Below are 15992 nucleotides of genomic sequence, written 5' to 3' on the forward strand. Positions count from 1 at the left end.
GATGACATCTGCCATCTTCCTGGAAGCAGAGACACAGTAGAAGCAGGAACATCGACATCTGTGGTGAATGACTTAAAACATGGATATGTATAGTACCAGACAGCTTTCTGATGAAAAGTGATTACAGGTAGGGTTGCCAACCCTCCTAATTTGCTCAAGAGTCTCCCAGAATTGCTGGCTGTTCTTCTGGGCACTGCTGCTAGCAACCCAGAAGTACTTTACGCCCGCAGATCGCAGAACTTTATGCTAGCGCACCTTAGCGACGTGACTTGCAATTACACCCTCCCCCCCAAATCATACCTGCTTGAGGAAGCTGCCTGTCTCAGCCATTTCCCACCTCCCAGAATTTCTTCATAGCTCGATAACCTCGCACTTCCAACAAAGTTACGACGTGGAACACAACCAGCCACGCGGAAATTTAACTCTTCTCTGTCTACTTACCAGTCCAGTCTGCAACATTCGTGATTGGGCTTGCAGGGTGAGGAGGGGAAGCAGGCGATGTATCCTTTAAATGTGACCTGGTGGCCAGTGACTGAAGGAAGGATGGAGAGGAGCCAGAGGCTGCAGCCCCTGGGTAGACTAACCAGGCCACTAAGAATAGCACAGTTCATGTCAAACCTGTGCTATGCACTGTTGTATAATGTGTTTCATCACTGGCAGCGTTGGTGCTTCTCCCAGAGGACTGAGCCTCACCTTCCTGCAGGTGGGGTTAGTGAACTGAATTATTAATTTACTATTTTTATAACTTGCTATGCATTGTAAAAAGTAGTAAAATTTATGAAAACTTTAGTTAGAAGTTACTTATATTCAGATACATCACAAGTTTTTATTTAAACATTACTTATCCTTAAATTTTTCCATTTTGTGTTTTTTGATTTATAAATTTTGTAATTCATCTCACTACAAAACAAAGTCAAATATTTTATTCAGGGCAAGGTGAAAAGGAGACACTCAACTAAGGTAAATGCAGCAACATTAGCAAACAGTGGGCAAATCTCACACAATCAGACAACTTGCATTTATCTTGTTTAACGTAGTAAAACTTCCCAAGGCACTTCACAGGAGTGTTATCAAACAAAGTTTGACACCGAGCCATATAAGGAGGCCATAGAGGGATTTAAAAACGAGGAGAATTTTAGAAGAGGGGCTGCCAGACCGGGAGCCAAATCGGATTAAGCATCACGAGTGGCATCATGTGATCAAATGCCATGTGATCAATGTCACGTTCAAATATCCAGGAATACATCAAATCAGAATTGGCAAAATTACCTCTCAGCTTTTATATGCTATACCTCAATTCTTTTAGCTTTTTTGTATGGCTCTATCAGCCTGCGTTTCTGCCTTTAATGTCCTGTGAACCGGTCCCCAAATCTCTCTGCTCGTCCACAGCTGCTGGATACAGTTCAACGGGTGCCAATAGTCCTCCAGTACCTCACCCAAGCAATCGTTCTTTATGCATCAGCCTAGCAGTGGGCATCAGCAGTCTATCTAGCAGTTGAGTGAGTGGTAACATAGCTAAGCCCAATCCCACTGATAGTCACACACAACCCCGTTCAGCATGTGTCATTAGATAGCAAACTGGAGTGTGAACCATGGCTGATTTTCTTCTTAGTAAGAGAGAGAGTGCCACCCCAACAGAGACCAGGTAACTCGGTATGGATCATGGATTGAATACAGGACCTACCTGACCAGTGTAGGTCCCAGTACCCCTCTGATCTGTGCACTTATCAGTAAATTATCAAGAGATCTTCATAACCTACAACTAGAACTAACAAATAATGTTCTGGTTAGGACACTGACCACTATATAAATGCTTTTTCTGGTAAGCAATACCATCCATTTCTTTAGCTTAGAGAATCCTTAAGACTTTGCAACAGTGACAATGGTTTCAGCTTGTGATCCTAATTTAGCTAGTCTGGAGATATTCAAGCAACAAAAAGTTATTTTACTTCCATCAGCCACTAGGGATTATTTTATGGCTCACAGAATCCAAATGTGCTTTTACTTTTAAATCATAAGATTAAAACCACAGTACTTGTAACCTGTCCTACCCTCATTTTTTGTCCAAAAGAAAATGTTTATACAACTTTTATCTATAAAAAATGAATATACTAATTCAATTATAAACACACATTTCACCATACAAAATGTATTCAAAAATTTGACTGCTAGACAGCTTCCCCGTTGTTACAAATACCCCATACACCACAACAATCACTGAAGACACAAAAAGTTATGAAAGTATCAGGGAATTTAGGGAATATGCAACAAACAAATTGCATCACATTTATTCCTTCCCAAACAGTTTTAAACTGATGTGCCTGTGGTCAACCAAACATTTGTTCTATAGTTATAACACTTTACAAATTTCAGTTTCAAACCAGTTCAGTTGCTTATAAAAGTTACTACAAAGCAAATCTGTACACTTTCTACAATAAATTAAAAAAACACAATGCAGGCACAAATTCTTTTTTAAAAATTGTGTACAGGTCCCATAGTAAATCACAGCAGAAAAGAAATGTAATATTAAAACACCCCTCCAACAAAGTAAAAAAAGTTACAAGTTTGAAGTGAATTCATATACAATTATACACAGGCTACAAAACCACTTAGTACAACAAGTTTGCCAGCATATCAGGTATTCTGGGCAGTAAATGACAATCCTGGGGAAAACAGCTGCATTTCATAAATACCCCAAATCAAACCTGCACACCAGTTTCCCTTTTAACATACCTTCACTAAGTATTTTAGAAATATTAAATGCTATTTAAGGATAATGCTACATTTTGGTAAGTCATCTTTTCAGCACCATGAATTGAATCAAACTTCAAGCAGCGATACAGAAGGCAAGGTGTTCATTTAATATTGCACTAAGCTAGCAAGTTCAAGGTCAAGACTCCAGCCAGACTGGGCAGGAGGAAAAATAAACTCTCCCCCACCTACCACAGGAATAGGACACACTCTTTAAACTAACCTATCCACAGAACAGGATTCGAATGGGAAGTGTCTTTGTTTTGCTTCTCAGTCAAACTGATCAGATGTCATAAATGCATCACATGGTTTTTGATAGTATAATGTATATGATTTTTAAAAATGTGGAAGTAAAAGGTATTTTGCTTTCTGGGTAAGATGGGGATTACTATAGTCTTTTCACATGCTTTGGTTGACATTACAATTATAATTAGCACCAGTTAAAATTATTGTTGAAAAGGGAACTTAAGGGAGTTTTTGAATAAAACCTAGAGTGATAAAGGTACACTAAAGGGAAACCTTATTCTGATAAACAAGCATGTGTTCGATTTTTAATATTATGAAACACAACACAACCTAAAATTTATAACAAAGTGGAGAATCAAAGTTTCTTTTGGTAAGAGAAATACAAAAGCTCATTTTACTGCTCTATTGCACACCATTTAAAGTTATCTTGATTTTGACCATTAAACTTTTCAGCATATTCTGCACCAAAATTACCTGCTACGTGGTACTTGGTTACATCAACAAGTTTTTTCTGTTTATTTAATAAGTTACAGAACATTCAGATTATATAAAAAAGTACCAGAAACAGATAGTAACCAATTTTGACCAACAGAATAATTTAGGGTGTGGAGCAATGTACAAGTATTTACAGCTTTTCCCCTGAAACCTATAAACACTATGAACAAGTTAATCCTGTCAAAAAAATTAGTGGAAAGTTTGTGCGTTTACAAGAAAGAAAATGATGTAAGAAAAACATAATTACAGCTGGCAGTGAATCAGCAGGTGCCATCGTTTCTCTAAGCACAACTACTGGAACAATGATTGAGACAACAGTGGAAAGTAAAGTACATTCTTTAAGAATTGAGAAATGGTTCTGTAAAGCTTTCTTGGTTTTAACTACAAGCCAGATGGGTAGATCTCCCATGCTTGACACATTTTCAATCAATGTCACTAAAGTCACTGGTTTGTTCACCTTGGACTCTGCTTTGATGGAGCATTGCCCGATCGAAAGCAATGCGAACAGATTTCCGAATGGAAGAAGTTCGACCTTCCATCATTTTTATTTTGTCTATGGTTTCATCAATACCAAGTGGAACCATTTTGGATTTTGGAAGCCACTGCCTGTTGAGTAAAAAAGTTTTTTTAATAATGTATTTACCATTTCAGTTGGTTAACAAATAGGTCAGCTATAATGTCACGGTTGGAATAAAATAAAACTAAACTAGTGAGCAGATCTTTCAGGTTAAAATAATGGTGAGAAAGAGAGTTTCTAAAAACAATTAAAAAAGCAAAAATATTCAAATGCTTTTAAATTTGTTAATCTAATTTGCCATTTGGAAAATATAACATTTTTAGATAGTTGAGAGGAAGATACTGAAATTTAATCAAGGTTATGTGATGATCTTGTAAATTACAAGTTATAGTTTATCAATGTCAATGGCAACACTTTAATTGCGACACATAGGGTAGTTCAAATATAGTATTTTTATTCAATTTTTTTCCCCTCTTCAAAAAATATGGTGACTAATGCTAGAATCCTATTTGTCTAGTGGTTATGTTACTGGACAAATAATCCAGATAAAGCGAGTTCAAATCCCACCATGGCAGTCTGATTTCAGTTTCAAAAATCTGCAAATAAAAAGCTGACATCAGTAAAAGTGACCACAAAGCTGTCAGATTGTTGTAAAAAGCCAATTCACGAAGCAGCCTGTCTTCATGTGGGAGCCTGGACAATGCCAACCGGTTTTCTGACTGAGGTTGGGGTGGGGGCATAACAGCCAAATCTGAGCCTTCTTTACCCTAAGTCCCTACATACATAATTTCTAACAAGGACATTGGAGAGTGTCTCACCTCCTGACTCCCCAAAGCCTTTCCACCATCTACAAGGCACAAGTAAGGAGTGTGATGGAATACTCTTCACTTGCTTGGATGAATGCAGCTCCAACAACACTCAAGAAGCTCGACATCATCCAGGACAAAGCAACCCGCTTGATTGGCACCCCATCCACCACCTTAAACATTCACTCCCTCCACCACTGGCGTACCATGGCTGCAGTGTGTGCCATCTACAAGATGCACTACAGCAACTCACCAAGGCTTCTTTGGCAGCACCTCCCAAACCCACAACCTCTTCCACCTAGAAGGACAAGGGCAGCAGGCACATGGGAACACCACCTCCAAGTTCCCCTCCAAGTCACACACCATCCTGACTTAGAAGTATATTGCCGATCCTTCATCATCACTGGGTCGAAATCCTGAACTCCCTACCTAACAGCACTGTGGGAGTACCTTCACCACAGGGACTGCAGTGGTTCAAGGCGGCAGCTCACCACCACCTTCTCAAGGGCAACTAGGGATGTGCAATAAATGCTGGCCTTGCCAGCGATGCCCAGATCCCATGAGCGAATAAAAAAAGTTGGACAGCAATCAGGAGCTTAAACTGGGGGCGGGGGGGGGGGGGGAGAAAGAGAGAGAGTGTTTAAACTAACTTGGCAGGGGGATGGGATACAGAGTGGAGCTATAGTTGGGGGTGATGCACAGCCAAATAGAGGAAAAAACAAGTCAGTCTGGAAGGCACAGCAAATATGTAACGGCACAAAGGAGTATGGCAAGGCTGGATGGCATTTATTTTAATGCAAGGAGTCTTACGAGTAAGGCAGATGAATTGAAGGTGTTGATGAACACATGGGAGTAGGATAGCAAAATACTCAGTTCTGAAGAAGGGTTGCGACCTGAAACGTTAACCGTTTCTCTCTCCACGGATGTTGCCTGGCCTGCTGAGCTTTTCCAGCTTTTTCTGTTATTACATGGGAGTATGATATTGTTGCTATCAGAGAGACATGGTTGAGGGAGGGGCAGGACTAGCAGCTCAATATTCCAGGGTATAGAATCTTCAGGTGAGACAGAGGGGGGGGGGGGGGTGTAAAAGAGGGGGGGTCGAAATATTAATCAAAGGAGTCAATTACTACAGTAAGGAGGGGTGATATTTTAGGTTCCTCTAATGAGGCCATATGGGTAGAACTTAAAAACAAAAAGGAGGCAAGCACTTTGCTGGGAGTGTACTATAGGCCCCCAAACAGTCAGGGGGAGATAGAAGAACAGATATGTAGGCAAATCTCAAAAAAGTGTAGAAATAATAGGGCAACAATAGTAGGGGATTTCAACTTCCCCAATATTAACTGGGATATGGTGTGGAGATGCCGGAGTTGGACTGGGGTGGACAAATGTAAGAAGTCACACAACACCAAGTTATATTCCAACAGCTTTATTTGAAATCACAAGCTTTCGGAGCACTGCTCCTTCATCAGGTGAAGTGGAGAGATGCATAAAGACACAACTTATATAGTCAGAGAATCATGTCAGATGTTTACAGGTAATATTTCCAACTGCCATTTATCACACCTCGGCAGAGAGATAATCACAGCAATCAAAGGTGTGAATGGTGTCCAAACAGGTCAGTCAGGAAAACATTACATCAAAGAACAATGAGATGGGGTCACAAGGGGTCAATTATTGCAGATGTTGGGGTCTGTATGAAAAACAAAAAACATTTTTTTTGCTGGAAATCACAGCAGGTCCGGCAGCATCTGTGTAGAGAGAACAAGCCAATGTCGACTCGAGTCTGGATGACCCTGCGTCAGGTGGGGTTACATGTAGCGTGACATGAACCCAAGATCCCGGTTGAGGCCGTCCTCATGGGTGCAGAACTTGGCTATCAGTTTCTGCTCGACGATTTTGCGTTGTCGTGTGTCTCGAAGGCCGCCTTGGAGAATGCTTACCCGAAGATCGGAGGCTGAATGTCCTTGACTGCTGAAGTGTTCCCCGACTGGGAGGGAACACTTCTGCCTGGTGATTGTTGCGCGGTGTCCGTTCATCCGTTGTCGCAGTGTCTGCATGGTCTCGCCGATGTACCATGCCCCGCGGCATCCTTTCCTGCAACGTATGAGGTAGACAACGTTGGCCGAGTCACATGAGTATGTACCATGTACCTGGTGGGTGGTGTCCTCACGTGTGATGATGGTATCTGTGTTGATGATCTGGCATGTCTTGCAGAGGTTGCTGTGGCAGGGTTGTGCGGTGTCGTGGTCGCTGTTCTCCTGAAAGCTGGGTAATTTGCTGCGAACGATAGTCTGTTTGAGGTTAGGCGGCTGTTTGAAAGCGAGTAGTGGAGGCGTGGGGGTGGCCTTAGCGAGGTGTTCGTCGTCATCGATGACATGTTGAAGGCTGCGAAGAACATGGCGCAGTTTCTCCGCTCCGGGGAAGTACTGGATGACGAAGGGTACTCTGTTGGTTGTGTCCCGTGTTTGTCTTCTGAGGAGGTCTATGTGATTTTTCGCTGTGGCCTGTCGGAACTGTCCGTGGGCTTGCGGTAGAGTGAAGTACTGAGGTGTCCGTCTTTGGTGGTGGGGCGCCCGTTCTGCCCCACCACCAAAATGGACCCCATCGGTCTCGCGGCAGACATAGGAATTCATCAGGAGAATGAGGCTCCGGGAATTCTTCCACAAATCCCAAGATGCTTCACTTCTCCAGCTTCCACCCTAACCACGTTAAAGAAGCCATCCCCTATGGACAAGCCCTGCGAATACACAGGATCTGCTCAGACAAGGAGGAACGCGATGGACACCTACAGACACAAAGACGCCCTTGTAAGAACGGGATATGATGCTCGACTCGTCGATTGACAGTTCCGACGGGCCACAGCGAAAAATCGCATAGACCTCCTCAGAAGACAAACAACCTCGCTAAGGCCATCCCCACGCCTCCACTACTCGCTTTCAACAGCCGCCTAACCTCAGACTATCGTTCGCAGCAAATTACCCAGCTTTCAGGAGAACAGCAACCACAACACCACCCAACCCTGCCACAGCAACCTCTGCAAGACATGCCAGATCATCAACACAGATACCATCATCACACGTGAGGACACCACCCACTAGGTACATGGTACATACTCATGTGACTCGGCCAACGTTGTCTACCTCATACGTTGCAGGAAAGGATGCCCCGGAGCATGGTACATCGGCGAGACCATGCAGACACTGCGACAACGGATGAACGGACACCGCGCAACAATCGCCAGGCAGGAGTGTTCCCTCCCAGTCGGGGAACACTTCAGCAGTCAAGGACATTCAGCCTCCGATCTTCGGGTAAGCATTCTCCAAAGGCGGCCTTCGAGACACACGACAACGCAAAATCGTCGAGCAGAAACTGATAGCCAAGTTCTGCACCCATGAGGACGGCCTCAACCGAGATCTTGGGTTCATGTCACGCTACATGTAACCCCACCTGACGCAGGGTCATCCAGACTCGAGTCGACATTGGCTTGTTCTCTCTACACAGATGTGGCCGGACCTGCTGTGATTTCCAGCAAAAAAAAAGTTTTTTGTCTTTTTTTGTTTTTCATACAGACCCCAGCATCTGCAATAATTGACCCCACCTCACTGTTCTTCGATGTAATGTTTTCCTGACTGACCTGTTTGGACACCATTCACACCTTTGATTGCTGTGATTATCTCTCTGCCGAGGTGTGATAAATGGCAGTTGGAAATATTACCTGTAAACATCTGACATGGTTCTCTGACTATATAAGCTGTGTCTTTATGCATTTCTCCACTTCACCTGACGAAGGAGCAGTGCTCCGAAAGAGTGTGATTTCAAATAAAGCTGTTGGACTATAACCTGGTGTTGTGTGTGACTTCTTACATTTAACTGGGATAGTCAGAGTGCGAAAGGCTTAGAGGGTGCGGAATTCTTAAAGTGCATCCAGGAGAGCTTTTTGAGCCAGCATGTAGAAAGTCCTACAAGAGAGGGAGCGGTACTGGACCTAATTCTAGGGAATGTAGCCGGGCAAGTGGTAGAAGCGTCAGTAGGAGAGCATTTTGGTGACAGTGACCATAATTCGGTGAGATTTAAGGTAGTCATGGAAAAGGACAAAGATGGACTGGAAATAAAGGTTCTAAATTGGGGGAAGGCCGATTTTAATATGATACGGCAGGATCTGGCCAAAGTGGACTGGGATCAGCTACTTGTAGGAAAATCCACATCAGAGCAGTGGGAGTCTCTCAGAAAGGAAAGAGAGTACAACGCCAAATGTTCCCGTAAAGGTCAAGGGTGGGACCAACAAGCCCAGGGAACCCAGGATGTCAAGGGATATACAAGAATGGATTAGGAAAAAAAGGGGAGGCTTTTGGCAGATACAAAGGACTAAAAACAGTGGAAGACCTAGAGGAGTATAGAAAGTGCAGGGGGTACTTAAAAAAGAAATTAGGAGAGCGAAGAGGGGGCATGAAAAAACACTGGCGGGCAAAATAAAGGAAATCCCAAGGTGTTTTATAAGTATATTAAGGGCAAGAGGATAACCAGGGAACAAGTAGGGCATATTAATGGCAATGTGTGTAGAGCCAGAAGATGTAGGTGAGGTTTTAAATGAATATTTTGCATCTGTGTTCACTATGGAGAAGGACGATGTAGGCATAGAAATCAGGCAGGGGGATTGTGATATACTTGAACAAATTAGCATTCAGAGGGAGGAGGTACTAGCGGTTTTAGCAGGCTTAAAAGTGGACAAATCCCCAGGCCCAGACGAGATGCATCCTAGGCTGCTGCATGAGGCAAGGGAGGAGATTGCAGGGGCTCTGACACAAATTCTCAGAACCTCTGGCCACAGGGGAGGTGCCAGAGGATTGGAGGACAGATAACATAGTACCATTATTCAAGAAGGGTAGTAGGGATAAACCAGGGAATTACAGGCCAGTGAGTCTAGCATCAGTGGTAGGGAAATTATTGGAAAAAATTCTGAGGGACAGAATTAGTATCCACTTGGAGAGGCAAGGATTAATCAAGGATAGTCAGCATGGCTTTGTCAGGGGGAGATCATGTCTAACCAATTTGATTGAATTGAGAGAGGGGGTGACTAGGTGTGTGGATGAGGGTAGTGCAGTTGATGTAATCTACATGGACTTCAGTAAGGCTTTTGACAAAGTCCCGCATGGGAGACTGGTCAAGAAGGTAAGAGCCCATGGGATCTAGGGCAATTTAGCACAATGGATCCAAAATTGGCTTAGTGGCAGGAGGCAGAGGGTGATGGTCGAAGGTTGTTTTTGTGACTGGACTGTGTCCAGTGGTGTACCGCAGGGATCGGTGCTGGGTCCCTTGCTGTTTGTAGTGTACATTAATGATTCAGATATGAATGTAGGAGGTATGGTCAGTAAGTTCGCAGATGATACGAAAATTGGTGGAGTGGTAAATAGCGAGGAGGGAAGCCTCAGGCTACAGGACGATATAGACGGGTTGGTCAGATGGGCAGAACAGTGGCAAATGGAATTTAACCCTGAAAAGTGTGAAGTGATGCATTTTGGGAGGACTAACAAGGCAAGCAAATACACAATGAATGGTAGGACCCTAGGAAGGACAGAGGATCAGAGGGACCTTGGTGTGCATGTACATAGATCCCTGAAGGCAGGACAGGTAGATAAAGGTGGTTAAGAAGGCATATGGGATACTTATATTCTATGCCTCGGCTAATGAAGGCAAGAGCAAGGAGTTTATGATGGAGCTGTACAAAATGCTAGTTAGGCCACAGCTGGAATACTGTGTGCAGTTCTGGTCGCCACACTATAGGAAGGATGCGATTGCATTGGAGAGGGTGCAGAGGAGATTCACCAGGATGTTACCTGGGCTGGAGTGCTTCAGCTATGAAGAGAGACTGAACAGGCTGGGGCTGTTTTCCTTAGAGCAGAGAAGGCTGAGGGGGGGACCTGATTGAGGTGTACAAAATTATGAGGGGTATAGATAGGGTAGACAGAAAAGGAACTTTTCCCCTTAATAGAGGGGTCAATAACTAGGGGGTATAGTTTCTAGATAAGAGGCAGGAGGTTTAGAGGGGATTGGAGGAAAAACTTTTTCATCCAAAGGGTGGTTGGAATCTGGAACTCACTGCCTGAAAGGGTGGATGAGCACTTGAAACGCCATAGCATACAAGGCTACGGACCAAGTGCTGGAAAATGGGATTAGAATAGATAGGGATTGATGGCCGGTGCAGACATGATGGGCCGAAGGGCCTCTTTCTGTGCTGTATAACTCTATAAACCCGTACTAATGTTTCCCTTACGAGGCTAATTATAGTCCCTCACTGTTGTCCCTGTTGAGATCAGCTTCCACAAAACAGACCAAGGAGTGATCGGTGTGCTCAGAACTCCTTCATAAAGTGCATTTACATGCAGAGCTATCAGGTGAGCACTAAACAATACAAAATGGTTATGCAATTTCCTGGTATCACAGCAGCACTGCCTTTTCCCATTACCAGAGGAATGAGCATAACTGCTGTTGTACACAGTAATACAGGCACTCATCGGAGAATACTACCATAGTTTGAACATTTTCCAGTGATGACAAAACTTACATAATAGCTACTCAACACAAAAAAACACTTCATACAAAGATGGAATGAAGTTAAGCTATAGAAACAACATTTTGGGATTAGTTGACTTTCATGAAATGAAGGTTTGTTCTTGCAGTTTATAATGCCTTTGGAAATTCAATTTATTTTTGCAATTGACTACAGTACACATTTTTAATATTCTGGACTTCATAGTTTAGTACAAATAATGTTATTCAATTTTTATATTAATTCACAGTTTAAGCACTTTTGTGAACGTTAATTAAATAAAAATCTTATATAAGATTCAGCATGGCAAATTAAATCTACAGAAATTTAGAAAGACAGGTTGATACTCAAGGGATTTCTCAGTTTATGGAGGTTGACCAATAATGTGCCATCCTGTGTAAAAGTTTGCCCCCCCCCCCTACTGACTTTTGTAGTTATGTGATGTGAAATGCACAACTTGCAGCTGCTGAAGTGGAGTACTAAAGCTACGTGAATATTTAACAATTATTGGTTAGTAAATTACATTACAGGTATCCGTGACCCATATTTTAAAATTTAGTTTATCAAGTGAACATTATACAAAAATTTGGGAATCAATTAGGCTGTAGTAGAATGGTAGACTACTTAAAAGAATGAAAATTATTTTACCACAGATGAGTGACTAAAAACTTCCAGCTTTCAAATTTCTCAACTTTTGGAAGTTTTATTTGCCACGAGTGATTTTTAATTGCTAGTGTGTATATAACAAAGTCCTGTATACACAGCATGCCACACTTCAACAAATAAAATACAGGAAACGCTCTTTTTACCGGCACCTAAATAACCGGAAATCTCTTAACCGGCAAAATTCAGGAGTAGGTTCAGGTAAATTTTACTTCATATTAGTGGCCGTGTAACCGGGGTTCCTGGATCTGTGGCCATGTAACCGGGGTTCCTACACCTGTTGCCATGCAACAGAGATGCCTGGATCTGTGGCCATGTACGAGGCTCTCGTATCTTAGTAAGTATACCTCTCTAATCCGGACTTTTGATCAACCGGCACCATGCCGGTCCAGTATAAAAAGAGAGTTTCCTGTAAAGATCTGCTCAGTTTCCAAACACAAGCCTGCTCCTTGCTCTGGGGCCTCAGCTCTGCTTCTGTGCATTTCACTGCATAACTGGAAAGCTAACTTAGTAGCACTCATCTTTAACATTTCTGTAGTGCCAATTTTGCCTCAGGTGTCAGCTGTGACTCAGTGGTAGCACTCTTGCCTCGGAATCAGAAGGTTGTGGGCTCAAGTCCCACTCCAGGGATTTGAGTACAACATTTAGGCTTACAGTTCAGTGCAGTACCAAGGGACACTGTTGGAGGTGCAATCTTTCAGGGGAGACGTTAAACCGAGGCCCTGTCTGCCCTCTCAGGTGGATGTAAAAGAACCCATGACACTATTTCAAAGAGCAGTGGCGTTTTTCCCCAGTGCCCTGGCCAGTATTTATCCCTCAACCAACATCACTCAAGAACAGATCATCTCACTACTGTCTGTCTGTGAGACCTTGCTGCGTGCAAATTGGTTGTCGTGTTTCCTATGCTTCAAAGTACTTAATTGGCTGCAAGGGCTTTGGGATACCTTGAGGTCATGAAAAGTGTTATATAAATGCAAGGTCTTTCTTTTCCAAGTACTTGTACTACAATGAACAAAACTTAACTCAACTCACACCAGTATAGACAAAGAGAAACAGTTACTGGAGGAGAAAAACTGACTGAGGCTCCATTTAGTTTCTAATACAGGAAACTCTTATCCGGCACCGACGTGGTGCCTGTTCATCAAAAAGTCCGGATTACAGAGAGGTATAGTTAAAAGGTACGAGAGCTCCGTACACGGCAACAAATCCAGGCTTCCCTGTTGCTTAGCAACATGTGCAGGAACTCCGGCCACAGACCAAGCGTCCCTGTTGCTTAGCAACAAGTGCAGGAACCCCAGTTACACAGCCACACATCCAGGAACTGCCACTAATATGAAGTAAAACTTACCTGAACCTACTCCTGAATTTTGCTGGTTAACAGAGATTTCCGGTTATTTAGGTGCTGGTAAATTGAGAGTTTCCTGTATATTGTTTAAGAGGAGGATGATGACAATATCAGATTTCTCCATTACTAAGCAACATACATATTGTTTTTGCAGTGTGCAAAATGCAGCACCGGATTAATCACTTCAGACACTCAATTTATCCTGTTCTATAAGTGCCACCTCTAATGGTGTGGCTGAAAATTTAAAACACCAATGCAAGCAAAAAGCTTTTATAAATCTAACCTACAGGCAATACTAAAGTTAAAGTTTTATTACAAAAGACTCCCAGTGACTATGCACTTACCAGCTTCGTTTGTTATCAAAGAACAGGACAAGGTAAAGTTTCTCCCCAGCCCTCCTTTGCATTTGCTCTCCCACTTTCAGCACATCTAGAGGGGGTACAGGTATAGGCACTCCATTGTGGCGAAAACCACTTCGAGGCATCTTTGGATCAATTACCTAATGAAAAAAAGGGGAAAATTAGTTTTTTCTTTAATAAAACAAACTACAAATTTATTTCCAATCATACCATGAATCAATATTAGAAGTCAAATTGTAACAAGAAAGCCCATGGAATTTTAACCCTGGGACAAAGCCCGTCAGAAAACCTGTGCAGTTGAAACATCGAACACTGCTTTTAAATTCAAGGTTTAACCTGGTCCCTTCAACAATGCAACTAGAACAAATTTGGATGGTCAGTCTTGAGATTGGCTGAAAAACTTTGGAACTGATTTTCAGTCAATTAAAAGTTGATTTTCAGAAAATTGGGTTTCACATCCAACTGCTTTTTGCAGCATCACAGCGTGCTCCAAAGGTTCGCACATTGCTAGAAATTCAAACTTCTACAATAAAATCTTTATTGAGCACTAAAACGTGTACATACAGATCACATTACAAACAGATCCGAGATCACAATCTTAGATTGGGTAGAATGCCCAGTTCAGTCTACTTTTGTGTTACTTGTTCAACTTCGAATATCTCTGAATATGTAATGATTCTAAGCTGCTTCCAAAAATGTGCCAAGCTAAAACCTATCGCTTTGTGAATACAAAAACAGAAATTTAATACACACAACAGCAACACTTCTAGATTACAAAGCCATGTCCCAGGAAACTCAGCCCTGAGCAGTTAATATTCTTTTGATATACTTCACAATACAAGCTATTGAACCTTCAGACCATTAATAAAACTCCAATCTCAGTTGTTGCAGTTGAGATTAATGAAAGATAAACTTATATCACATGGTATTATTCATAAACATATTACCAATACATGTGGTTTAATGTTTAAATTCATATCACTATCAATGTGTTGATTTTTCATTAAAAAATTGCTTTCCTTTTCCCTATGGTCTTATTTGCCACATGGCATGTCCAGCTGAAAGGGTGAGCAAATAACCGACTGCCAAGCCTCTGTGTTCCATAATTATCAAATAGGAGGTGCAAGACAGTCCTATCTCTATGTGGGAAGTATTAAGCATTTAATTTGTTGTGCTGTGGCTGGGAGGCACTAAGATATACTGTGTTAAAAAAAAAAAAAAAAAAAATTGGGCCTGAAATTAGAGTGGTTTCGACAGCGTATGCAGTCAGAAGCCTTCTGAAAGGCCCCGCAAGTGCGAAAACCCAGAACTTGATGTCAAGTTTCACACTGACAGATCGATTGTATCTACTGCAAAAACACTTTCACTGGCACAGAGTTGGGCAATTTGCTCAGCTACTGCCCAGTAAATGCCCACGAAACCCTTATGTCTGTTAAAAGCAGGTGCAAGGTCTTCTTTTACCAGTGTAAGGTGATTAAAACCTACACATACATTTAAAATTAGCTTAGGTAAATTTTGGCCCTTTAAAAATATTAACATTTTATTTTAAATGCTTAAAGGGTCTTTTAATTAATTTTGAACATGGGAACATTTATTTTTATTTATGGGGTGTGAATTCTTATTTATTTGGGGATTTCGATTATGCTTATAGGGAATCCCCATAAGCATCATAGGAATGCTCCTTTTTGATTAGTTGACCGGGCCCACGTGATCCCAGGGACATTTGCGAACCGCGTGCGCTCCTGGGATCCGTGGACCTTTACGTAGGCCAGAGAAAGGAACGCACCTCCTGCCTCCACAGCTACAGAAAGTACAGAAATATTCCGCGGGTTGGAGGCGTACTCCGGAGGTACGCCTCTGACCGCAAATTCAGGGCCATTGTATCCTGAACCTATGTCCCACTATTCTGACATGCTGCATTGGAATCTGTACACAGTATACTGAAATGCCATTCCTGAAGCAAACTAAAACATTTTTGGTTTTATTTTTACTACTTTGCCATAATAAATTTGACCATGCAGTTTAACTCACCAATGCTGGATATGATGGATAACCACTACACTTTGCCCAAATCAACTTTAAGGGCTCCAAGGTAGAACTGGAATCTGTAGAAGTCCACATACTGTTTTGGCCAACTTCTAGAAAAAAAAACATTCTGTAATAACTAAAACCATGCATTTCTTCAACAACAAAAACTTGCTGCTCACAACTGTCAGACAGGATTCAGGACCAAACATATCAAATTCTAGTGACGGTGTATTTA

General features: G+C 42.2%; 1 protein-coding gene across 4 annotated transcripts in view; it reads right to left on the reverse strand.

Moving 5' to 3' along the window:
• Positions 1-908: 908 nt before the first annotated feature.
• Positions 909-15992, reverse strand: part of brd1a (bromodomain containing 1a) — a 57347-nt gene continuing 42263 nt past the window's right edge. For 3 of the 4 annotated variants that reach the window (XM_086010308.1, XM_086010305.1, XM_086010306.1), the window contains 3 exons: positions 15761-15867; positions 13715-13869; positions 909-4098 (listed from right to left, as the gene is read on the reverse strand). In XM_086010308.1, the coding sequence (XP_085866434.1) occupies positions 3915-4098; positions 13715-13869; positions 15761-15867 (446 nt within the window). In that variant the 3' untranslated portion in view covers positions 909-3914. Of the gene's footprint in view, positions 4099-13373; positions 13447-13714; positions 13870-15760; positions 15868-15992 lie in introns of all 4 variants that reach the window. The other variant, XM_086010307.1, reaches the window with a different exon arrangement.

This window comes from Somniosus microcephalus, chromosome 17, assembly GCF_052327205.1.
Source record: "Somniosus microcephalus isolate GS21.2 chromosome 17, FLI_Smic_1.0, whole genome shotgun sequence".
Classification (NCBI taxonomy): Eukaryota; Metazoa; Chordata; class Chondrichthyes; order Squaliformes; family Somniosidae; genus Somniosus; species Somniosus microcephalus.